The sequence below is a fragment of the Haliaeetus leucocephalus genome, unplaced genomic scaffold (genome assembly GCF_000737465.1).
Source record: "Haliaeetus leucocephalus isolate CR32 unplaced genomic scaffold, Haliaeetus_leucocephalus-4.0 Scaffold184, whole genome shotgun sequence".
In the NCBI taxonomy this organism is placed as follows: Eukaryota; Metazoa; Chordata; class Aves; order Accipitriformes; family Accipitridae; genus Haliaeetus; species Haliaeetus leucocephalus.
The window spans coordinates 4476050-4502863 of NW_010972620.1; the positions used below are offsets into that span (position 1 = coordinate 4476050).

At 36.9% G+C, this 26814-nt stretch overlaps 1 protein-coding gene across 1 annotated transcript in view; it reads right to left on the reverse strand.

Moving 5' to 3' along the window:
• Positions 1-1336: 1336 nt before the first annotated feature.
• The window catches only part of TDRD1 (tudor domain containing 1), a 31114-nt gene continuing 5636 nt past the window's right edge, over positions 1337-26814 (reverse strand). The window contains exons 2-24 of the mRNA XM_010564986.1: positions 24521-24591; positions 24179-24326; positions 23673-23778; positions 22440-22500; positions 20710-20814; positions 20173-20355; positions 19380-19526; positions 18260-18431; positions 16608-16691; positions 15982-16083; positions 14673-14780; positions 13067-13237; positions 11427-11675; positions 8983-9105; positions 7725-7835; positions 7364-7534; positions 6065-6310; positions 5448-5564; positions 5118-5228; positions 3773-3940; positions 3197-3418; positions 2995-3041; positions 1337-1461 (exon numbers count right to left, since the gene is read on the reverse strand). Coding sequence (XP_010563288.1) covers positions 1369-1461; positions 2995-3041; positions 3197-3418; positions 3773-3940; positions 5118-5228; positions 5448-5564; positions 6065-6310; positions 7364-7534; positions 7725-7835; positions 8983-9105; positions 11427-11675; positions 13067-13237; positions 14673-14780; positions 15982-16083; positions 16608-16691; positions 18260-18431; positions 19380-19526; positions 20173-20355; positions 20710-20814; positions 22440-22500; positions 23673-23778; positions 24179-24326; positions 24521-24583 — 3108 coding nt within the window. The 5' untranslated portion in view covers positions 24584-24591 and the 3' untranslated portion in view covers positions 1337-1368. The remainder of the gene's footprint in view (positions 1462-2994; positions 3042-3196; positions 3419-3772; positions 3941-5117; positions 5229-5447; positions 5565-6064; positions 6311-7363; positions 7535-7724; positions 7836-8982; positions 9106-11426; positions 11676-13066; positions 13238-14672; positions 14781-15981; positions 16084-16607; positions 16692-18259; positions 18432-19379; positions 19527-20172; positions 20356-20709; positions 20815-22439; positions 22501-23672; positions 23779-24178; positions 24327-24520; positions 24592-26814) is intronic.

The window sequence follows — 26814 nt, forward strand, 5'->3', positions numbered from 1 at the left end:
CACCAGACACTGCTTTCCAGGGGTTTTTGCCCAAGCAGAACAAGCAAAGATTCACTTTTCCTTTCTCCTGCTTATAAAGCATAGGCAAAGTGACTGCTTTTGACTACTGCAGTCCAGTCAAAGTCATCTTCTGAAATGCAATGGCTAGTTGCTAGGAGAGGTGGTATGTGAAAGTGAACAAAAGCTGTGGGAGGACTAAAGCATCAGTGAGTTGCTTTGCCTGTGGGCAAATAGTCAAAGGACACTTGAGACGGCCACAATCTTGGCTGAGAACCTGGGCCACAAAAAGAACTCTAGAGACCCAAGTGTAAGAGTTCATCTAATTATTATATACTGCAAGAATACGAGGCAACAAAAACTAAGAGGCAGGAAAAAAAATCTGAGGCAATTTAAGTGTAATAAATCATTAAGTCAAACAAAAAAATTTCTCTTTCACAAGTTTACTCTCAAGGTCCTTCCAATCTGCAGAAAGCCCAAACTTAAAATATATACTTCAAGTGGACAAAAAAAGCTGACCCTGAGTTTCAATAACCAAATACCCACTGTGCTCTATGAACAGTAATGTGGCCCCTTAGTAACACTGCCACTGGATTAGTCAGAAACGACAATTAAGTATCAACTACATTTTAGAGAAATACTAAAAATCCGTTAATAGTTTGATTCAGTATTTTTGTCATATCTCAGAACAGGACTTTCTATTATGATGTGAAAAAACTTGATAGGGTAGAAATCCTGACAATGTAGCTACAGACAAAACAGCTGTAATACAATTTACTTCAAAACAATATTCACAGATGCATATTACACAGTGTGAGTGTACATAAAGAACGGTGCATTGATTTTAGAGAGAACTACCTATATGCAGTCCAAGATTCAGCCTTTAATGATACTGAAACCAAGTTTATGAAGAACAATTTTCAGTCTAACTTCAGACCGGAAATTAAGTTGAAAGAAGACTAATCAAGATAAGATATAGTTTTTCAAGTAAAATTAATGGCACCAAAGTTGAAGTAAGCTTTATGATCACAATAATTTCAAATGTAAGTTTGCAGAATAGACCCGCAATGCAATGGCCATTCCATAAAGTTATGTGCATTCAACAGCAAAATAAAAGCAAAAAAGCTTAGCAGCGCACAGTGGTATAACACAACAACAGAACAGAAAATTTAGCTTGCAGCTTTGAAATTCTTCGAGTTACATACTCATTTCACAGTAACAATCCAAGCATGCAGACAAATACAGCTACGTAAACAGCAGAATTTCTACAAAGTGACTCTCATTTTTAAGCTGATGAATACACTTGCTCTTCCAAAAAAGGAACGGCAGCAACCTGGTATACATACAAATGAAACTGCACATGTCAGAGACTTAGTGGTCCAACAGTTTTTTCATTTCAGTGAATCCATCTGCATTGCCATACTTGTTTAAAAGGAAGAGTAGGATCTGTTCATGCTTTTTAAGCTGTGGAATAAGAAGAAAGAATTAGAAATATACAATTCTTTTTAAATTGCTGATTTCAGATTAGGGTAGATCCTAAAACCACTGACTCAGCTAAGTCCCATATTAGTTCAAAGAACATGCAGATCCTTTCTGCTGTAAAGGCTCCTGGAGGGGAAAAAAGCCAGCAGAACTGTAGCTGACCTCCCCCTTCCCCCCTGTCCTTTTTTTTTTTCCCCTGAAGAAGAAACAAACTTCCTTGACCTGAATTGATGAAATACTCAAACTAGGACTGAGATCAGGATCTTAAATTTGGTTATTCACAACATCCATTTCCTGATGTTTTCAGTTATATTGGAATCTTCTGTCTTCTCTTCCTCCGTTAGGAGACTTTAAGCCGAACTCACCCAAGTAAGGAAGGATGACAGAAAACAGAAACTGACCAAATTGAAGTCAGAAAAGACATTAGCAAGAACAAACCGAAAGATCACAGAAATATAGAGGGGGAGGGGAAAACAAGGTTCAAAAGCCTACAATGGGACAGAGAAATCAACTACATTCAGGAACAGCATAGTTTTACTGCCTTTCTGCCACTAAACTTCTGGTAACTACACTTACTCTGAAGCAGTAGAGGTCTAAATGACCTTGCACAGCAATGCTCTTTTCCTACCTCCAAAATATCATAGCGCATATTTTTGCTTTTGACTTTGCTGCCTCTGGCTGGGGAGAGAGGGGGAAGTTTGAACCACCCTTGAAAGGGGTTTGTCTTTAACATTCAAAATTTTGCTCATTCCTCTGACAAAGATCCTCACTTTGAGAAAGAGTGATGCATCTTTCCTGGTATACTAGATTACTAGAAGTAACTTCTAAAGTTCTAATTTTTCCATAAATAGCCTAAGTTAAAATAAAAAATGAGAAAGCTTAAAACCAGAAAGCTTTCAAAGATTACAGGAATATGCCGTATATGTAAGAGACACTTTTTTTTTTTTTTTCAAAAGGAGATAAAAAAAAAAAAAGCCTTGCAACTGGCAAGGTTCTCAGCCCTAGCTCCCGTGACTAAAGCTGTGGCACATATTAATCTCTGCTACCTAGAATACACATGTAAGAATTTTCTTACATGTGCAGCTCTATCAAGTTGTATCCACAGCAAAACATAGCCGCATTACTGGAAAAAAAAAAAAAATCCAGCTGCCCTTTGTCCACATAACACAGTTTATGCAAAACACTGCAACTACCTTTACACAACAGACAAAAGTAACACTCCTGACCCTTCATGCTCTACCAAAAAAAAAAAAAAGAAAGAGAAAAAAGAGCTGTATGTGTGTCAAAACAGACTAATGAAGTCTGTGTGATCTATACACTATCCTCTCCCAGTTTCAGGGTGCTCTAATTATTACCATGTATAAAACAACTGAGAAAAAGTGTTGGGATATTCACTTTGCTATCTTCAATGTTTTGGTTAGCTATTATCTCCCTACTCCCATTTGCTTCCCACATAGGGTTTCTTTTAAATTCTGGAAATGTAAAAAAGCAAGTATTGCTTGGACTGATTCTTACTTGCGTTTTTAATTCTGTGCAGCAGCATTTGGTCTCACCTCCATTGCCTACAAAAAACAAAGCAAGTGAATGAGCAAAATACACAAGGACGCTGCTTGCCTAATTTCAGAGGTGACATGTGGAATTCTCTAAGATTTTTAGAAGGAAAAGTCACTTAGGCATCCCACATGCCCACAGTTCTTCAAATTAACTACGTACGTACCTTGATGTTCAGCATGTAATTTTTGAGCATTGCAGGATTTGACCAAACCTTCCATTACCACTTTGTCAGCTACATTCAGACTACTATTTTCACAAAGTTTCTCCACTGTTACTAAAGTAACATTTCCATTAATCCCTCTCACTGTAATTGTGACATATTTATTCAATAACATTTCTTTCAACTTGTCAAGGAACAATGGAGACCACTCAGCTTTCTCTATTCCTGCAGGGGGGGAAAAAAAAAATTAGTCAAGTTTGTTTTACAAAGAATTCCTTTATGATATGACTCAAAGCTTACATGTAATGCTATTATTGTTTTTGAAAATATGATGCTAAAGTTTTCAGTATAAATACCTTAGATCTACAGACAATTATTTCTAAAACAGCTTTCAGTGTTAACCAGTATACTATTTCAGCAGATCATCATGTTGTTTATCGGTATTAAGGAATGAACATTATCATCAGAATAGATACAGATCTAGAATATTCAAGAAAACCAGTTGGCGTTTTCTGGGGGTGGGGTTTTTTGGGTTTGCCTTTTCTGTTTTTTTTTGTTTGGTTTGGTTTTTTTTTTTACCTGCAAGTGAACATATAATTGTCTGAAAAGGCAGCTTTAAGTAGGAATCGGTGATTGGCAGCACCTCTGAAACTGGTAAAGTTTCTGTGTTCCCATAGTCTGCATATAGTACTTCCACTACAGACTGAGAAGCTTTTAGAACAAGAGCTCTGTACCAACGGCCATCACCTGAAAAGATTGGGACAAGAAGAATCACATGTGAAGTACCATCTTATAGACACAGCTTATCCCGAGAGCAAGAATCTGTATAGTTTTCCAGGAATTTTTAAATACTCTGGTATATACAAAAGGCCACTTGACAAGAAGCAACCCCATAGAACAAGGGAATAGTTTCTGATTGCTGTATTCATAAAGATGTAAGTGTTGCTTTCAGAATTTTGCTCAAATTATACAGATAAGATTTTTACTACAATACCATTTTAAGGATGTCTGCACACTGTATTTCTAGCTCCTTATCTTTGTTTTCCAATCCATATTCCCTCACAAAACATAACCAAAATTAAAAAGAAAAAAAAAATCCTTCTTCCTCAATTATCCTGAGGAGCCATAAAAAAAACCCCAAAAACAAAACAATGGAAGTTAAAAACAACTGTCAAACACTTAGGTATACTCTTGTGGTCTGCTAGTTGTTTTTTTTTTTTTTTTTTTTATCTATCCTGTTTTCCATGAGCTGTTATCTGATCTAGCACCCAAGTTCATTTTCAGCACTTAGCCAGATCTCCTGTAACAATCCACATGCAGTCAACATTTAATATTTATGAGTCAATGCTACTTTTTTTTTTTAAATACTGAGCTAATATATCAGCAGAGTATCCCTTCTTCTGAAAGTTAAAGACAATAAATTAAAGTTCCCTCACTGTTAAGAATACTTTTGACTTGAAATAACAGTTCACTAAGCATGGATAGTCTGTTAGGCTAACAAGACTGAATGATCAGTTGTCATAGCCAGTGTCACCTCTCCATGCTCACTCAAAGCAACAACAAAAACACACCCAGGCACCCACAAACCAGAAGTGGTTCTGTAGAGATGCAAGTGCACTATTGCTCTGCCATGAATTTCATGCCCCTGTAACTCAAACAGAAACAAATTTCAGTTTAAACAGTAACTAGCTTGCTTTCCTCTTAAAGCTCTGTATATTTTGCAGGGCACAACCTATTCCTTATTTTCTTTCCCAGACTGTCAGACAGTTTCTTTACTCTAAAGATGCATCCAGGCTATTCTTTGTAACAGAATTAAGAGATCTATAAGCACTTTGAAGTTGGTGGTTTTACTTTTTCTAAAGCAAAAAATGAAAGTTGGGCATTACACTCATCAAGGAAATGTAAGAACAAATGATTGCCTCACCTGAAAACCTTGCACAACAGGCTTCACCCAGTTTTGGTTTGAAGGGCTGGTTCTTACAAGATTTACAATAGCCTTCTAGTTCAATCAACTGCCTATGTAGCTGCTCTCGATCTACAGAAAAAAAACGGTTCGATAACTAGCCATTTGGGTATAATGAAGAGCATACTTACTTTTAAGCTCCCCTGCTCCCACCTTTGGCATTTTTTTATATTTTTCTACTGTCCAACCTACATTTCCACATGGTTCAGTTAGCTATAGGCATTCATTTTATTAACTAGCTTGGAAGAGTGACTTCCCACTGATGCTAGAACAGTAAATGCTTTTTCTTACCTTTAGTTTGAACTGGTACAGCATAGAACAAGTCTGGGCTTACAACTTCCGTTACACAGACAGATACGGTTTCATCTATAGCCAATTCAATCAACTTCCAGTGCCCAAGTGAGGTTTCTAACAGAAATAGAAAATTCAGTGTACCACTTTCATCCAAGCACATACATATAAGTAACTGTTATGGAATATCTTTTTGAATTTGAGAGACAACTGCATGTCTTCACTTCAAGAAGAGAAATCTAAACCAAGATAATTCTTGCTTAATTTGCTGTTCATAAACTATTAGCATGTAAAAGTAGCTAAAAGTAAAAAACACCTCAGGAAAATAAGATACTGGAAAGTAAACATGTGAAAAGTTTCAGTTGTAGCAAATTTGTAATTTTCTACTATCAAATATTCAAATAGCATTCATTTAAGACAAACCCAGCGATTTTTATCTTTCTCTTTTTGTCTATAATGCCACCTGCAGGGCAGCTTGTGTTTAACTGTAAAAACTGATAATATAATCAAAACTATGCATGTTTATTATTGATATTAACTAAACAGCAAGATCATGCTTAAAGGCTGGAATACTGAAAATTCTTGTTCAATCTAGAAGTTCACATTTGTTTAATTACCTTTTTTGTCAACAGACTTGTTTGGAAAGTTATTTTTATCTTGTAGAACTTGCTTTACAGCCAATTTTTCAGAAGCCAGTATCTCATTGATCACTTTTGGATGACCGGTGGAATTGTCAATAAGCTCTACACCGGCCCCATCACTGGAAAGGGAAGTTACTCTGGCTTGAAGCTTTATTCCTGCAGTGTACATACGAAATCTTGCTGTAGCTTCTGGAATCCATTTGCTCTTACCAGGCTTTATACCTAGGAAGTAGTAGGAAGTAGGAGAACTGTTCAAAATACCTCCATTAAGTGACTTTCTTCAACATTATACTTTCCTTAAATAAAAAAAAAAATTTAAAAAAAAAAATCACACACACCCCCTTTTTTTTAAAGCACAACTTGAAATACCAGGGCTATTTTTACTGCCTTAGGGATACACATTGTACTTCATCCTGTTAACTGGTCTCCCTCTTCCTCCTTTCTTCTAAACTAACACATTTCCTCAGCACTCCCAAGTTGTTTTCTACGTTTTATGATATTCTACCAAGTAAATCCTTGTGCCTTAGCACAAATAACACTGTTAAGACTGTTTATGAATCAGTTTAATACAGCCTTTTTATTAAAGGAGCGGAAAAAACAAAAAAAAAAACAGCAGAAGACACCTGTTTCCACAGTTTTTATTTTTAAACCAAGTAGACTACATTAGAAAGAAAGAGTAATTCTACAGAATTGAGTGATTTGGTGTGGAAAAGGAAGAGGCAGAGAATTGGTAGAAGACTGAGAAACAGCAGTACGGTGCCAAATTCTGTAGGAATCAAGTGAAACATCCCTACAGAGAACTGAAAGGCCAACTTGCTTCATAAGAACAGCTGAGCTCCTTTGCCTGCAAAAATTTTGAGAAATAATTAAGTTGCACAAAAGCACGTTTACTCCTAGCAAGGCAGCAACCAAAAGCTAGTAAGCACTACAGATGAAGCAGAACTAAATGACAAGTTCCTTTTGACTGATAAATCAGTAAGTAACCTCCAAACAGATGACTCCACAGCACTGTCAGGAGCTCAGGGAAGAGGCACCATCTTTCTGTTAAATGCCAGTCTGCTGTGTAGTAGGGCTAAAACAATGGCTCCCACGATTTCCAGAGGCTGGAAGCAACACAGATGTTTATTATAAAAACACCCCCACCCCCAAAAAAACTCACTCCCCCAAAAACCAGAGTTCTGTGAAATATAGCCTGTCATTACCTCCTTCCCCCAAAGCAAAAAATCTCTAAATGCAATAGCTCTTTTAAGAGAAAGAAGTCATAAGAAGATTCACCTGAGAGCCAGCATTTAATTCCTTGAAATGGAAGTTTTAGGAATGAGGATGAGATCTGCCGTATTTTATCCAGTGGTACTTCCTCAACATTTCCATAGTCCACAAAGTACACTTTAACAGTTCCATCTGAAGTAATGTTTTGCACCAAGGCACGGTACCAGTTACCATCACCTAATTTTAAAAAAGTTCTTTTAAAAAAAATTACTTCACACATTTAATAAAAAATTACCAGCATTTATTTTTTAGTAAATAATTCCAATTCTTTGCTATTCTCTTCCAATGCAAACTATCTGCTAATTTTCTTTTTCTTTGCTTTATGTTCACCCTGTAAAAACAAAAAAAATTTTAGTCTGTTACTTACCAGAGAAAAAAGCACAGCAAGGTTCTCCATTCTCAGGCTTAAAAACATTTGGTGGAGTTTTCTGACAGTATTCAGACAATGATTTGTTAAGTAAGTTTAGAGCTAGTAACTCTGAAAATGAGAAAGAAAAAAAAACAAAGGCAAGATGAACAAAATAAGCTGACTTGAACTCTATCAATACTGTTTGCAGTATAGCTTACTTATAAAAGATTTGATGAGAGATTTCTGTGAATTTTAGAATTTCACAAAAAAAGCACTGTTGACACTGAGTTAACTATTTATCTTACTAGACAGACTTATTAGCAGGAAGAGGCAAGATAGCTGATATTTACTGACAAATTAGTTCAGTGTGATAGTAAAATGACCAGCAATTCTTCCTGCTAACCCAACAAGCACCCTTCACTCCAAAGTCTAAAGTATATTTTACAGCCAGATAACACCATCGGAATTATCTAGTTCAGCCAGTGCATATGACACATTATGGGATCTCACCCTGCTTGCTTATTTTTTTTTTTATATCAAGTCCATTAGCCTGCTCTATAACATCACTTTTAAGGAAGAATTTAGTCATGTTTTAAAGGCAATAAGCCATGAAGAATCCATACTATCCCTAGATAAGTCAAGGAATAAACTTCCCTCACTTTTTAAAATGTGCTCTGTATTTTTTGTTTGAATGCATTTAGTTTCCACTTCCAACCACTGAATTTCATCACGATCTTTTTCTAGCAGGTTAAAAAGCCAGTAGCTATCAGAAGTCTTTATACGTGCAAATAGAAGATATTTTTTTTTTTAACCTTAGCCAAGAGGAACTCAAGTTTCAAAACCTGCTTTTTCTCATTTTCATGTTATTTTATCTCTTTTGAATCTTTGTAAGTTTTTATAAATTAGAACAGGACAGACTACTCGATGAGAGCTCCAGTAAATATTGTATGGGCACAGGGAACATGTCTCTTATTTGCTATCTTTTGTCTAGATATCCTTTGCCTAGGTTATGGTAGCTTTTTTCACTTTTCTCTACATTCTTAGATTAGGTTTTATTCAACTGCTTAGCTTCAACATTTTCAGATTTCAATCTCAGAGTCACTACATACCAGGATCCAATTTCTTCATCATTCCACTTACATTCTAGATCAAAAAACCTCAGAGGTAAACCTTGGTGCTATAAGCTCACTTGAAACACTAATGCATTAAAACTATAATAAATGACAAATCAGGAAGCAAAGAAACTATCAGCAAGAAAAAAGGTGAATAAACTTACCACTGTTATTTGAAATCTGACAGTAGAATTCTCCAGGATTGTACAGCGTACACACTACGACATCTACTGTTTGTTTAAGATTTAATTTACTCCACTTGCAAATTCTTTTGTTTGTCGTGTCCTCTAGAGAGAACAGAGAAGTAGAGGAAGGAAGAGGAATTAAAATAATTTTTACAGGGAAAAAAGTTATACATCCTGAATGCTCATTTCTTGTTATAAATAATCCAACAGACTAATTACCACTGAGAGCCTCTTTGCAGAATAAAAGCAAGTAAGAGAAATGTGCCAGTTGCTTAATGTATTTGATCATTACTGAGAACAGCAAGCCATAGATAAACAGGGAAGAGTAGTTACACAAAGAAGTACAGACTAAGTGGCAATAACCTGAGCAAGAGGCACTCTGAAGAGCCTTGGTTCCTGGGAAACATGGTAGGGGGCACAGAAGAGGGAAACAGCTGTCACCAAGAGTACTGAAAAGAACAAAAAGATTAAGAGAAAGAACAAAAAGATTAAGAGAAAGAATGGTGGCAGAAATTACCACAGTATATTATACTGAAGTACCTGAAAGAAGCTTATTATTTAGCACAAGTTGTAGAATAGATCATGTGAAAACTACATTATGGCACATTGGAGAAGCCATCGTTTCCTCCATTAGTGTATTATTAAATCTTCCTGTAGTTTTCATAGCTGCTAAGTTTGTTACAGCTTGTGGCAGGCAGCAGCAGCATGCAGAAATACTGTCAGCCTTTTGAAGACTTGAGTCCAAGTGGCTGGCCTCTGACTTTGGTAGACCTTTCTAGTTTTAAGTGTTTGGTTTTGTTCCTGAAAAAGAAGCTCAAGAAAGTGTTGAGCTTCAGGAATGGCCATGCTGAGATGCTGTTCCATCTGCCCAGTATTGTGTCTGACAGTAGATTACTTTAGAAAGTCATATTGCCTACAGGCAAAGAAAAAACCCACAAAACAACATCCCCCCACCCCGGGGAGGGGGAATCAAAACAGGGTCTCAAATCTTCTTTATCTTCAGTGGAATACAAGACTGTCCTCCACACTGTAAGCAACTGCCAGATCCCTACTGGCAGGGAGAAAGCACAGTTGGCATATTTTGAGAAATATGCTCAAATATGTAGAAGCTGGTTGAATTTTCCACTCCAGAAGGAAGAAAGATTCACAAGAAAAATAAAAATTAACAAATGGCTCAAAGTTTAGAGAAAGCCTTAGGATACTTAACAACTGTGAAATATAATTGTTTACTCTTTCATGTAATGGTGAGATTTCTTCGAAGTAGTTTTCTAAACCAAAAAAATGCATTGTTTCTTAATTTCTGGCTAGTTAACTAAAATCTACTCTTATATCATGCTGGATCCAGCAGTCACAGATTTAATCACTAAGTTTAAATAAAGCAAACAAGTTAATGAGGAATTATTTTGCAAGTTGACAGAGAAAGGTATCTGTTGAAATTTCAATTTAGAAAGCACAAGTTTTAAAACATGTACGACAAAAGTTGATAATCTGTTTAGAACCTGCATTCAAAAGCTCGCAGTCAGTGTGAGAAATGAAAAAAAAAGGTGAGAAGTAACCAAGAAACCTAGGAAGTACAGAACAGGTCCAGGATGATGGCCATAGATCAACGCGTGTTGGAATATAACCATGAAAGTTACTGTTCATTTGAATTTTATACAAGATTCCTTATCCTTCTGAACAAAGGTAGGGAATAACCATGTTCTGGCCACGAAGCATCTAGTGAGGAAGATCAAAATTAAGGGATTTGGACATAGGCTTGACAAAAAGACTTACCCATTTTTCAGTACAGACAGATCAGGAGAGAATATATAGTTTTACCAGACACAGGATGGACAAGAGAGGCTTAACATGCTTCATATGAGAGAAGCTAGGAACCTTCCCACAATACAAAGAAATCTGACATAAAATTTGAAAATCTCTCAAATTGAAGCTTTGGTCACTAAAAATGCAAAAAAAGGCAATTTAGGCATAGCCTTGAAGTTGTGTAGGCTACTGGAATCAAACAAGTTTTCAAGAACCAAATATGTGGGTTTAGGTGTAAAATACAGGACAACGAAGATGAAATACTATTTGAGCTAAAGAACAAGGGCATAAGAACAAGCAGGTACTAACCAGTCATATTCTACTGCAACTGGAAATTGTAAAGACTTCTAACCAGAGAAGGTGAAATACCAGTACTGTCTTCCAAAAGTAAGCAATTGCAACTTTGTTATGTATGCACATATATATATATATACGCACATACAGACACACAAGCAAACACACAATTTCTTCATGGCAAAGTTGCCATGGCTAAACTTCAGAGCTGTGAAGAACGCCAGACTTCATGAGCCAGACTGGAAAGCTCTTACCACTTAAGAACTTGTACACACTCTAGCAGGAGGTTAAATAAAGCCAGTTCAGCAGGATGTGCTCGTACTCACCATTTGCTTGCTTAACGTTACTCATTCCGATTGCTGGTAGGGCCATCCTCAATTCCTGAACTGCACAGCCTTTCTCTATGAAATGGCTCGATATATTCATTACTGGAGTAACTGATGCATCTACAAGCTCCACCACAGATTTGTAACTCTCTTTATCCACTACTTTTACTGTGAACACTTTGTCTTTCACCAGTTGGTTCATAAAACAAATAGCTTTTGAGGTCCAGGCTCCTAATGGTGGCTTTACACCTAAAAAGTCACATAGTATGGAAAGGTTCTGAGGACAGTCCAAGTCTCAACAATATGTGGAAAGGTACAACAACACTGTTTAAAACAACAGATTAAGCAGCAGATATACCAAGTAACTCACCCCCACTCCTTATGCTTGTAGCAAGATTCCAACCCCAATTATTTAGATTCTGAACTTTTGTAGTACTTTGATTTAATAAAAATCTGACAAATATCATGTATAACTAGTCTATTATACAAAGAGAAGTGTAAATTCAGATTTAATACTTCCTTAGCATGAATATCTGTAAGAACTGTCAGTCTTTGCATCTCATGACTACAACTTACCATCTCACAGCCAATGTTAATGTTCAAAACTGTATCTGCTACTATAAGCTTCTTCCTCCTTAAACGTTTACTCTATGCTATTAAATTTATTTCTAAAAGGCAAGTTATAACCAGAACTTTATAGTAACAGATTGGCAGAAGTTGCCTTCCAGAAAGATATATTTTATGCAGCAGTAATCCTTAACTCTTATCATGAAACATCTTATCTGATCACTTTTTTGTGTCCATGTTGTGTTTCGGACCTTTCTTAGTCTTAGAATACTCCTTATCAGCTATAAGCATCATGATTTGCCCCAGAAAACAGATTTCTTTAGGTCACATTCCATATGCATTAGTTCCATCTCTACACACAAGTTTCATGTTTTCCTCCAAAGTAAGAAGCTAGAACACTGCTCTGAACTTTACCAAAAATTTGAAAATCAGGTTAAATATCAAGTATTGTAAAGGAAAGATAGACATCAAGTATTCTAAAGGGTGGGTACTGAAGCAAAGTGGGGGGACTATCTTGCATAGTGATAGAGAAAATAAACAGTTTCCAACAGCAGGTTAAACAAGTATGTCAATAAAAACAGATTATGATCCTGGCTGGAGACAGAAGGATGAACTAGGAAGCATCAACATCCTTTCCAACTTCACAGATTTCACAAGTGTATGGAGAGAAGTCTACTAGTAGTTTCACTAGATTTGCCCCAGGGGAGAACAACAGATACAGTTCTGAATTTCAAGATATAAAATGAAAATTTACCTTCCCCTGCATTGTTAGAACCACAACAGATTTAAGAATTCCACAAATCCAGTAGGTGACCGAATTTTGCTTAGAACAAAAGCACAGGCAAGACCTAACAGGTATGTTAATATAACAGTTTTCCAAACATACAACTGCAGGTCACCAGGTACATTAGGAAAGATTTGTCACGTTTTGTAGATATGCTACGACAATTAAGAATTCCAGAAATATCTCCATCCTTCCCCATATTTCAATATAAGATACTACAGGTGTGATTGTTACCTAACCCCACTTATTTTGCCTCTATCCAGTTTGAAATAGCTTATTTATTTCATACCTGCCAAGGTACATCTTATGGCTTGAGCTGGCAAGTTCATTAATCTTGGAATCATAGGACGAAGTCTAGTCAGTGGAAGGACTTCACAATTACCATAATCTATGTAGCCCACCAAAACAGTATCTTCAGAAACATATGCTATAACAGCAGCACGATACCAAAGATTGTCTTCTACAAAGGAAGATACAGATGTTCATTGTACTTGCTTTTAACTTCTGAGAACAGAATCATTTTTGGGGCAGACCAATATAAAAATATAACATCAATTTTAACATAAAACAGCAGCACTACAGTTCACACAAACCTTCACAAAACCCTTACGGACGCAATATCTACCACTATCGCCCCTGGTATGAGTTGAGTGTTGCAAACTTACTCTTTCTGTAAAGAACATCCCCCTGCCCCCAATACATATTGCAACAAATAATTGACTACATTATGTGGCTGTAGTGCTTAAATTCAACACATTTAAACAGCAAACGGTATGTCAGCTGACTACGATGACACGCAATTCAAAGGCCACACAGCAGATTTAAGTATTTTAATTCAATTAAAATATTTGAGAAATAGAAGTACAAGCTTACTCAAGTTTATCAAGACATCTGAGGTACTAACTGATAGCTTTCCCTAGCTAGGCACCTGGAACCAGTGCCCACTCAAATGCCAAGAGAGCTCATTGACAGTAATAGCTTTTTCTGAACATGCGAAAAACCATTCATTTTGACTTATCTGTTCAGTACCACAGCTAATTTATTCAAAGTAGCAAAACCACAGGAAATGGAAAGAAATAAATGACCAGAAATGTTTATCAATCACATGAAGTTACAGCAGCAACATTCCTGACCAGAAAAAAGGCCTAAGAACAGCAATGTATGGAGTTTTTTTTCCTTGTTAAAAGCTGGATGAAAAGGAGAATGATCTGTGAGGAAAAGACATTCATCTTCCTACTGCACTCAGGCAAACAGGACTTCAGATTCTAATAAATAAAAAGTATTTCTTTCATATAGACTTACCAATTCCTAGCACAAAACACTGCTTTATGTAGACTAGTAGCCTATGTTTAGGCAAGATTCAATTTTGTCATGAGACTTGTAGAACCCTGACGTCAGGGATAACTGTCAGGTGCAAACTAAGTTATGAACATACAGTTCAGGACTACCAGGTCCTGGTTAAATAATGTTTTGAGAAGTTGTCTATCAGAGCAGCATCGTTACATATAATCCCATTTCTTCTGTCCCTTTACTGGGGTCTAAAATTTCAAGCCTGTATTTATTTCCAGCCACAGGAAATAGCGCTCACCAACCTATAAAAAAACAAATTTCTTCATGGTGTCTTAAAAAGCTCCTTTATACAAAAATGAACCCAGTGTCAAGCGTTTGTTCAATGAAGGGACCATTTAATGGTCTTTTTTTAAACTAGTATTTTATAGATGTCACCATTTGCTATTAATAATTTTTTTAAATCACTACCAAATGCTATTCACAGCTAAAGCCAGACACAAATAAAATAAACTATATGAAACATTCCTAAACATAATTATAAAACATGTTTATATTTTGTAATAAAGTGACATAAATTAAGAGTCATATTTTCACTCCATTTTTACCTGTGAACTGGGCACAGCACACATTTCCAGCAGCAGGATGGAAAGCTGGACTACTGGGAAATCTGTCACAATGTTCATTAAGAGACACTTGAAGTTCAGCAAGTTGACCTGATGTTAAAATATACAGGTTTTGGAACATATGCTATCTTGTAATTATTACAAAAGTACACAAATCTTAAGTTCAAAGCCTGGAAGAACATCTTGTAATACAATGGAGATTATTTCACATAATAATGCCAAATAGCGATGAGACTAGAAGTCTTCAATCAGTAAGATCGAAGAGAGTCCTCAAGTGAGTCTGAGGAATCACAGTGGTAAAGAGAACGGACAGGGAAAACCAGTCACAGACTTTTTCAACACAGGAACAAAACTGAAGCCAATAGGAATTAAAACCAAGCTAGGAGAGGCATGCTAGAAAGAAACCAAGGAAGACAGCTCTTCAACAACAGGCAGATGAAGATCGTCACTTCTTGCCAAAGGACACGCTTATGCTATGAGCCTACCCAGAATTAAAAGGCTGCACAAGTACACAGAGAAATCCACTGTAGGAGATACACCAGACCACATCCAGCTGCAAAAGCCCTTTTAGCCGGGGGGGAAAAAAAAAAAAAAAAGAAAAAAAAGAGGCTGGCTCAGATAGCTCTAGGAACACACAACCCACAAACTTACTCTGCTTTTATTCTCCCCAGACTTGAATCTACGGGTGCTGTGGGAGATGCACCAAAAGTCCATGCAGCCTAGCACTCTGGCCCACTATAGTGTTACTTAGGGTCTTAGGTTTTACTGTATTAGAAGACACCAAAGCAGTGTTAGGCACTATTATCTGCCCTTCTCACACTCATATATTCTCCCCACACTATGTAACAAAGAATTTCAGTCCACGCGCCCAGCCTATAAGGAAACACTTCCCTCCAGTGGTAAAGCCACAAGGCATCATAGAGATAAACAAAGTAATTACAAACTCACACACACTTCTGGAACACATGAAAGAACATATTTAACATTAAATATTTGTGATACAAATTGACTTCAGATTGCTAAAATCTATGCCACACCATCTTTCTACTTTGCACTACTCGGACTGCCCACAAATTATCACCTGACAGGTTCATAAGAAATATTAACAGGTAATGCTGCCAAAAACATCCTCTACAACACCATAGCTCTTAACTGACTGAGGCATGGCCTAATGCCACTGGGAATCACCATTTCAGGTCAAACTACAAGACCAGCAACACCTCCCTCCAGCCACTCTCTACTGAAGAGAAAAATGTCATATCTTACAACCCATTTTCAATGCATCACTTACGGGCATTGTGTATCTGCTGACAGAAAAATTCTTCTGGATTTTGAACGCAGGAAACCACACCAGAAAACGCATCGCCGATATGTACAGAGACACACTCTGCAACTGAATTAGCACAGTGAAGAAATTCTTCATCTTCAGGTATTTTTTGTTTACTTCCCTTAGAATGGTTGTCTGACATTGTACATTTAAAAAAAAATTTAAAAAAATCAAACCACACAATAAAAACAAGAGGTTACTGCTCAAAAGCTAGATGACTTTGAAATGTGCAACCTCACCAGCCAGGATTCAGGCACTTAAAAACTGTGCTAAATTAAACTACAAAGTTTAAATATGCTGAAGCAGTTTATTCTTTTTGCTGACTCTTTGGACTTTGAAGGCTCCTATCATATTATCCAGTAAATTAATGCTCATATAATCATCACTAAACAAGTACTTTATACTATTAAAAAGCATATGTGCTGTCACTAGTGAACCAAAGGAAGCTCCACTAGCAAATGTTTTTAAGTAGGAGGTGATGCTAGTGAACAGCTAGAGTATTTAAAACATGCAGAATATCATGCAACATGGGAAGACTTAAAATTCCCCAAGTTTTTTCCATCTCTAAGAGCTTTGACTGGCTTGCTTACCTCTTGGAGTGTCTGCCCCTTTGACATTACTTCCTGGAGTTAAATCAGACCTAATTTCTAAAGGCACTTTATCTAGGCAGTCCCCTAAAACACAGATGTAAGAAACAAAATAATTTACTATACAAGACAGTCATAATTTAGTTTTATTTCAGAACCATCTTCTGAGCCTGACCTATATTCCTATCACAAGGTAAGAATGTTCTACTTATTTGTTGAGCACTTAATATGCTTAGAATGTAAAATAAAAGCAGTTTCAGAATAATTCAGCTGCTTGAGTTTTCTGAAGACATTCACAGCTCCAAGACTGACTAAATAAAATGAGCAAAGCAGTAACAATCAACATTTACTCATAGTCACTAAAGACTGTTGGCTGAAAAACTGGTTACAGCTTTTCACACAAGGTTTCACAACTTACCTCCATATTTACAACACTGAGTATGCAACGAGTTATCAAGACTTACAAAGAAATCTTGAGTTTCTTAGCTACTACATATTCCATTTCTGATACATGAAGCAGTATTCCAAGCTTTCAATATAATTATTTCAACTGAAAATCTGAATACAGATGTTTAAGTTGCTTGTAAGGTCATGGAATAGATGCGTGCAACACTTCATGAATGCAGTGAGATTTTTGTGATTTTCTCTCCAAGACGTTGGCAAGTTACATTGCTTTGCCATTAGTGTACTGTAAAGCAACCAAATATGGAACGTGCCCAGCACAACCCTGAATCAATTGAATTTACACAGGACTAAGGTGAACCATCATTTTATAGACTGCAGGGACTATGATGTGGAGATAAGCTTCCTGCACATCAGGAATTTTAGAAAGCTAAAAGGATCAACCATCACTTCCTTCAAAGTCTCTGTGGGCTGCATATCAATGAAAAGAGTATGTTCTTAGCACTATATTGTTCTTGCTTTGCAGCCAGAAAAAAACACACAAACAAATCAGCCCTCCAAATAATGACAACAGGCACACCTTCTGTGTATTGATCTGGTTCCACAATCAAAGCCACACCCCAGCTCAACTGAAAAATCTGAATTCAGACTCCTCAAAGGTCAGGTGCTTTGCTTGTCTATTCACTGAGGCTTGCTAAGTTAGAAATATAAACATGCTTAGAGTTCTCCAACTAGATACAACAATATCCAGTGGTTGCGCTTTCTTTGGGATACCTTTTTAGTGAGCATGTACAAAATATAACAAAAGCTGGTAAAATCCTTAGGGAAACTAGAAACTGATACTATCATTTTTAAAGAGTTAAAAATGCATGAGATAAAAGGAACAATGTGGTCCCAAATTTGCATCCATCTATTAAAACAGAAAAATAAACAAGATAATCCAGAAAATGCCAAAGTTATTACAACTCTACTGGAAAAGTAACCTTACTAAAATTTAAGATTATTAAGCATAACAAGATATTTCAGGTACAGACATTTTAAATGACCTCTATATGGAAAGGTGAAACAAAAGAAAATTTAAAAAAAAAAGAAAAAAATCAAGGGGCAGGTTGGGAGAGTGACAAGAGAGAGGAGAGCAGAAGAAAAAAATCTCTTCTTTTAAAGATATTGGGCAGGGGTAGGGGGAGGGAAAGTGAACACGTAAGACTTATCAATGGTGGTGGTTTTTTTTACCCACACTACCAAGTACGTACCACAATCTGGAAGAACAACATCTACAGCAAAACTCAACATCATTTCTTCCTCAAATACATCAACAACAGTTACTGAACAGTGCTTTCCCACGAGTTGGGAAGAAAAGCTGGTGATGTCTTCATTCCATCCTTTTGCTTTTGGATCATAATTAGCAAAGGAACACTTAATGGCCTGGAAAGAATTACAATTAGAACAAGAGGGGATAAGGGTTTTTTTGCCCTGTAGAAGAAGTGACTAAATAATTAAGGCCCTCAGAAACATCACCTTGCATATTAAAGTTAAAGCTGCTGTTGGAATCTGAAGCACTATCAATTCAACTAACTTCTTTACAAGAGAGTTAAGAATTAGGAAATTAAGTTCAAACTGTAAACTACCTTTCCCCCGATTCTCCCACTACTTATGATGTCTTATGTAAGGCATGGTTTTATCACACATCACATCTGACCACAGGTGCATGTCCTAACTTGCCCTCAGCAGACACCAAGGGCTTTAAGCCAAGATTCAAACAGCTCTCAAAATTTTTTATGGACCCAGCAGAGTCATGTGAACAAGCTATGAAAGACTACTCCAATAGCAGCTAGTCATTGTTGTCACTGGTTGGAAAAATGCTTCTCTGTTCTTCTTTGTGCATAGTTAAACGTACTAGTCTAACTCACAGATTAAAGCAAGACCATCTGTTTTGTAATGGAAGAAATCACACAGTGTGGCAATGAACTCAGACCAACAGCTGTCTTTATGCCAAACAAAGTCTGCCCAAACTACAAGTGATTTTTCATTACTGCATGAGACCAGATTTGAATACACAGGCAGAATGTTTCCCCTGCTGTCCTCCAGCATATAAAGGACCTGTGGACCTAACCGCCCTGCAGGGTTTATCAGCTCAGAACCCAAGAATTCTGGGACTAGGAAGAAAAAAGCCAGGCAGCCTTCCTGACTCCTATGAAATAGCTAGGAAACATTTCAGAAGGTGAACTTAGTGTAGTATAGCAGTTTTTATGCATCGCTTTCACTAACCACAAAATACTGTAATAATGACAGTTACACTGAGACACGAGTTAAACTCATTTCAGAGCTATTCATTTAAAATACCTCAGCTATTGTTAGGAAAATAGAACTCACACATGGAGGAAGCAACAGTTCAATGTCTTTGTGCAGAGCTTTAATCCAGGAGAGTGGAATATTTTCTTCATTTCCATAATCTATATAGAATACTTGTGCTTTCTTTTGCAATATATCCACATCTTTTACCAGTGCTCTATTCCAGGTCTGTGCAGGAATAAATTATAATCTTAGTAAAAACACAATGTATTTTGCTTTACTTCATCAGGTTTGTTTATGAATAAAGGCACTGACCAACTCTGAAGCGACTCAGATGAACACAACTCACTGTAGTGTTGACTGCTGTGAAGATAAAATTCTACTCCTATGGATCTTGGCTACCATACAGTAAATCAAGAATCTGCTAACAATGGAGGAGAAAAAGGGGAAGAAATACAAGAAAGGGGTGGGAAGGGAAGCAGGAACTAGATGTGGCTATAGAAATGCAATCAGAAAACTCAGGTCAGAAATGAAGAAAGAATAACTTCCTTAATTAAGCAGAGTTGTATTCCAAACTGTTCTAACTACAGTAGTTTAAATTCACTAAGAACACACACAGCCTTCAAGCAACAGTAGGACAAACAGCACCTACAGGGCTCAAGTACATGAACAAACAGAAGTGAACTTTTTAGAGGGGAGGAAAAAAAAAAAATCAGTACCTTAAAATTTGAGTTCCAGGTGTTACAAAACTAGTTACTACTACAATTCCACCACAACAAACTGATCTCTAATTAGCAGCCTTCACTGGCAGAGACATAAAAGCAAAACACAAGCTCAACATAAAATTTTTTTTTTATGGACATTCAGATGTTACCTGATCCAAAGAACACCTTGCAACACAGACTTCCCCTTTGATAGCAGTATGTTGCTCTTGAATAACTGTGTTAGCGTAACAGTCTTCCAGTTTCACAGAAAGTTTACTGATCTGGTCTAAAACTTCTGGAGAACTCATCTGTATATAAAATTCACTTGGACTCTTGAACTTTGTTACTACACCCTAAAGAGAAAAGCCATAGCAGATGATAATTAAGCAAGAAGAACCTACAGTACATTATTCAGGACCAGTGTTCATTTCAATAAATGCATATACCTGATTTTGTTCTTTTGTTTTGAATCTAGCAGTAGTTAACTGCAGGGAACAAAACCAGTGATGTTCACCTGCACCGAAATAATCTTCCTTACTTACTCCTCCCCAGCCCTACTTGCATTTACTCATCTTTATAAAAATAAAGGAATTTTACATATGAGCAAAATGAGACAAAGAGCTGAGGTGACACAGAGCTATCATGCTTAACAAGGCTTCAAATGCAACCTAACAAAGCATTGTAGGAAACTTCCAAAATAAAAGGACCTGTACTTCCATAGCTTTTTTGATCCCTAGAGTCTGGAGATCTGAAAGCATTATCTTCTTCATGCGCTCTTCTGTCTTGAGAGAATCCACAGAAATTGAATTACCCTATTTAAAACAGGTACATGTTAAGTTTAAAATGGAGTTGTTCCGCTGTAGCTCCTTGTAGTAACAAACAAAAAAAGAACTTCTTATCATTTCAAGAAACATGTAAAAAGGTGCTTTTGTTGACTTTTAATAAGAAGTCTTACAGACTTTGTATGACTCTTAAAAATAAAGATTATCACAGAGATACACTGAACAGACAATGAAAAACAAGTGCTGAAGTCTCACACGTTCACCCTTTCCTTCCACATCTGTTTTACAGGACAACTCAACTATATTTCCTGCTTACGATGCTCTCATAAATAAGAGCAATTGAATTCTACCTGCTTCCTTGTAGCCTTAATACCATAGACTAGGTTATAGCTGCTGCTTTAACTGTTGGCATCCATTTTTTAAAAAAGTCTAAACATTTAGTGCCTAATGCACACCATTTGTGTCTGTGACATCCTAAAAACATTAGAAAAATAACCTCATACACATCCTTACCAAAAACCTCGTTTCCATTTGGACCAACATACTGCAGACAACGCATGATGAGCGAGACTACTGTTGCAACTGCCAAATTAATTGTTTACTTGCAACAAAGATCCTTCTAGAAGATTCTCCATAAAAACACCTCTCTCAGTACTGTAGCAAAATACATTAAATATTGTTCAATATGCAATACAAGTTCTTACTTCCGCAGAACTTACTTGAGTTTCAGAAGATGAACCAGGGAAAAATAAAACCTTCTATTATTTAAAAATAAATTGGCTACAAATTCTTTATTCATACTATACATCCTCCTGATATAAAGGTCCCTCACTATCAGTTGATCAGTTTTATTAGAACACAGTCACAAGTACACACACAGCAGAAACTTATTCAGGATGAACTAACATAAGTCTCATGATGCAAGATGAAGCCTCCTTCCTAAATTCCTTCAAAAAGTTAAACAGATGAATGAGCTACTTCAAAGTAGTGCATGACAAAGGAGTTTTCTTGTACAGTGCAAACATGAGGCTAGTTGGAGGTTTGCACACTTATTCGCTTTCATAAGTATCATCCTAAGAAACCACGAAGACAGCAAAACGATCTCCTGCAGAAGGGTTCATAGGAACACTACAGGAAATGTTTGGCTGAAAGTAGATCAAGAGAGGCTTCAAAACATTACAAAGGAGAACTGCATCATGTTTAATTCCTGCTACAGCAAAGAAACAAAAGCTTATCTGCATCTGTTACTGTACAATACTACACTGAATGTATTTCTCAGATAATTTACAAGGCTCCAAGCATCAGCTCATGACCTATGCAGAAAACAAGACACCAGAAGTCTTCTGAATTGGACGAGCTACATCTACAAGCTAAAATATTTCTCTAGCAACATCATATATGTTTTGATTTTTAACTTTTTCACAAGTGTTTTTTCAAACAAAAAACAAATTGTCTGATAGTGTTGCTAAGGACTCTAGAAGTAACACATTTTTAATGCTTCTCCCAGTAACTTTTTATTTGAAGCACTAATCTTTCTAAAAGGAGTAGATTGTGATCTTTGGAACTTGTTCGTTTCCTGTACAGGTTAAATTAAGCATATTGCAACTAGCTCATAGCAGATCCATTCAAGACATAGTGAAAATTGTATTCTATACCTTAAGATAAACTCCCTTCTCAGTTTCAGCAGGTAACTTGCCTCCATTGTTACTACTTACACTGTAATCAAAGAAAAAGATATTAATTTTGAAGAATCAAAAAGAGACAAGTAGCATTCATAACACCTACTTGCAAATAGAACAAAAAGGCTGTGTTCATAGTATGTGGGTTTTGTCAACCCTTATTCGTCCTCCAAGAAAACGCAGGATTGCAAATTTTTTAGTTCCCTGTCATGCAACACCTGGTGTGTTTTTCCTGATGCCCTCAACAAAAAATACATTAATTTTGATTAAAATGGAGAAGAAATTTTACACTGTTGTTGTAGAGTTCTCCTAACACTGTATTCCCAAGCCAACCTTAAGAACTATAAAATCGCAAAAAAAAAAAAGTTGCTGTATCAGTTGATTACATAAGCAATACCCAGATAACATATATGACAGATTGTCCCTGTGTGTCCCCCATTCAGTCACTGTCACAAAACTTGTGGAAAAAAAAAAATCTCTCATAAACTTTGATTAAGGACACCTGGTTGCAGATTCACTGAACTGCAATCATCACTCCTTGCTAGAAACTGTCAGCTTAAACACCGAGTCACTCCCCTAAACTGTTCCAAAGTCAGCCAGTCAATTTGTACCATGTCACAACCTAATGGTGCTTACTTTAACTGAAACAGATCAGAGTGATCTCTTGAACTTCTAAACTGGCATGTCAAAAAGCAATACTGAGCAGCTAGAGAATGGCCTGGCTCAGATAACTTCTTCTAATTGGAGCTGTACTCAAAGATAAAACATCCATGAAGTTCACTGAGGCTACAGTTAGATTCAAAGGGCGCCTCTTCAGAGCCTGTTAAATGCAATCCATTAACCATGCCACTGCTGAAAAGTACAGTCTCATTTCTCCTCCCTTCCCTACGTCATTGACAGCAATAACAAAGTCATGTGACAAGCTGGTATTCTTCCTGCATCCTCACATAGCTCTCACGCAAGTAAAAATAATGCTTTTGCTTTAAGTCACACTACAGAACACCTTAAGTACTCCAACAATACCTTTCAAGTCACCCTTCTAAAGCAGCAGAGCTGAGTTTTCTGACAGGTATGAGATAACGCAGTACTAGCCCAAGAATAAGCAGCATATTTTACTGTAATAGTGCCTTTACATGGTCATTTAAGTTGTATTGGGACGGACATTGTCTTTCTGTAAGGATTATTTGGCAGAACTTTTAACAAACTTACTTCTCTTTAATTGGCTTGCATACAACACTATGTGCTGGCCAATCTTTTTTCTGACAATCTGCAGAGCAATAGTATATTTGCTTGCATTGTGAACATCTGAGGGATCCTAAAAAATAAAAAAAGTCAGAGAGAAACATCTATATCAGAAGAGACAACAGCTCTTAAGATACAGGCTCCGTGTATTATTTAATAACTGCTTTACAAGACGGTTCCACTACAGTACTAAGCACATACAAATAAGTATTTGTATTCACATATAGCCATCAGACATTACTGCCCCAGATGTCTCAAATTCCTTCTATATTTAAGAAGGAAAAAAAAAATTTTTTTTTATTAAGGAGATGCTCTCTTCTGTTTATCAGAACTATGTTCTGAATAGTCACTATACTTGCATCTGAGAGATAAAAATATACATCCATTTTAAGACATGTCTGAGCAAACCTTCTGATCCAGTTTCACTGATAAATATACTATGCATCACAGACTACAGGACAATAGGCACTTACCAAACAGACTGCAATAATGGCAAGTCCTCATTTGAGGGGGTAATAGTAACGAACTGAAGAGACTCTTATCATAGCCAATAGAGAAAACATTCTCAGAGGAATATTGCAATTTCTTCGGCTTCTCATGAATCAAATCAGAATGTGACACCTGTGGAAGAAAAATCTTAAGTGATCCTTACTAGATAAAAAGCTGCCCATTAAGGTAGAATATTCTAATATACCAAAATGTAGCAAAGAGAATCAAAATTTCAAAGTTCTATAAAGAGCAATACATGCTGATCATTTCTGCTATCTAGAAATGCTCAAGAGTATTTGGGGCAATTATAAAGTGCAGTAACTCACAGTATTTCCTTTATCAGCTGCAGTTCTCAACAGCAAGTTCCCTCTACCAGTTATGCCTTCCATGGACCTTCCTAGAAGCAGAAGTATTTGCAAAGGGATCCGATTAACAATGCTAATGCAGGCCTGTGTTATGGAGTATTTGCAGTAAGACACAAGGCTCTTACCTACTCCTACTATTCTGCTACCATGTTGGAGCAAATGGAGATGCTAGGACCATGATACCCTCTGGAAGTCACTTCTTGTTATAACTTTGATTCTATGTTATTTAAACTTACCATCAGTGGTATTATGAAAGCAACAGTTTCACCGCTCTGTGCTTATCACTTGATAAGTCTTAATGTCCTCCATCGATAAATTTGTTTCAATTAGTGCTGTTCAGCATGTACAACAAAATTTACAGGATTTCCAATATCCATAGGGCAAAAACTCAGAATAGGCAATTTTACAGTAGCTGAAACAGTACAAGTTTCTTTCAATATTGTTGAACATGTGGCCTATGTTAAGTTTATACTTATGCATAGTTTTGTCACATCAGCAAGTATTCAAAAACAAAACACTCTGAAACAAGAGATTTTGACTTTCCAATGACTGCCTCACAAGCCTTGTGGTCTTCCCAGAGAGTTTATTCTTTAGCAAACAAGTCTTACAAGACAAACATTCAGCTAAGCCTGCATACCAATATACCAGGAACTATGTTTTTATAAGTGTACAACTCATTTACCTACAAAAAATTTGTTTCAGTTGTAGGCTACACATGCCGTTCGGAACTTTTTTCAGTGTGGAAGGCTTATTAGCCCAAGATCTCCACCGAGCCAACACAAAGCTTACATGGCCTTTTTTTCCCACCTGAAAGCAAGTTAATCTTGTAAAATTTGCCTAAGCTAAAACTCTTGCCTAACATGAAATCAAATTTCATGAACTCTCCAAACCCAAGATGGCTGCATACCAAGCTATCTCAGATCTCCCAGAATCATCTCCCCTCCCTCACAATTTGGAGTGAAAGAGAGAACACGGATCAGACAGTCCCAAGGCACTGATGAAGGCAAGAAACATTGCTGAGGGAACTCCAACTCCCACTGCACATATCTGTGCCAAATTCCCTAGTACTCCAATTATCCTGTTTTTTCAATTATCTGAAACATTCCAGCCCACACAAGTTTGGATAATTAGGAGTTAGCTGTATTTATAAGCCACACTCATACTGATTATGTTTATTGATAATCAAACATATACACAATTACAGAAGAACAAAGTCAAGATACCTTTGTCAAGCTTTGGACAAAGGCTCTCTTTTGTTGCACTTGTGATGCAACTAAAACTTTCTGTACCGTTTCTACACTTGGCAAAAAATACCCTGTATTGTTTGTTCACAAAATGCTGGGGTTTTGTTAGGTGTTTCAGAAACTCAGCCTCGAAATTGAGAGCTTTTACACTGGAAGTTGGCACCTGTGATTTTGCTGGTTTAACCTCCACAACAACTTTATTACATTTGTTCTTCATGTGAAGCAGTTCCACTATCATGTAAATGTTCACATCAGAGTATGAAGAAAGCATGGATTTAAAGATTAATTCAGGCAGGCACACAAAGTATTTTTAAGTCATGTTCTGAAGGTATATTTAAACATCCATTTTGGAAGGCTAATTCTTGACTGTCTATTTCTATAATCTGCACAGTAAAAAGTAAAATACTTTCTGCATTAAAGATCTCAACAACAAACACTCCAGATGAAATGACAAGAAGTCCTTCAGGAGATGAACGCACTGACGAGCAGCAGTGGCCGTCACCACCTGCACATTAGGTTTGCCGGACTCACACGAGATGTGTCTCACTCTAGATAAATCGCCCCTCCACTGAAGCATAAGCTGCACACACCAGCTCCTCCTGACCAGGAGCGCAGCCACAGGCCAAGAAGGCCCAAAGCCCTGGGACAACCACCAGCTTCTGAGTGGGCAGAGTCAATGCCTGAGGGGAAACTCCAGCACCTGGCTCTGTCAAAATGAACTTTTGGCACCTGCTTTCCAAACGTTAACAAGCAATATAATCACCTTAGATATAAAAATACTCTCTTGCTACACGATGCAGGTGAAATCAAATTAAAATGAACTTGCAAATAAAGCAGAGCAGTCTTTGAATTGACATTGAAGTCAACTCCACCACAAATCAGCTTTCGCAACTGAGTAGTGCCGGTACATGCTATTTTCATTAACCCAGATTAAAATTAAGCATCCCCACCTCACAGCCTCCAACCACGGCTTGGCGGGTGCAGGCCCCACCACCACCACCACCACCACCA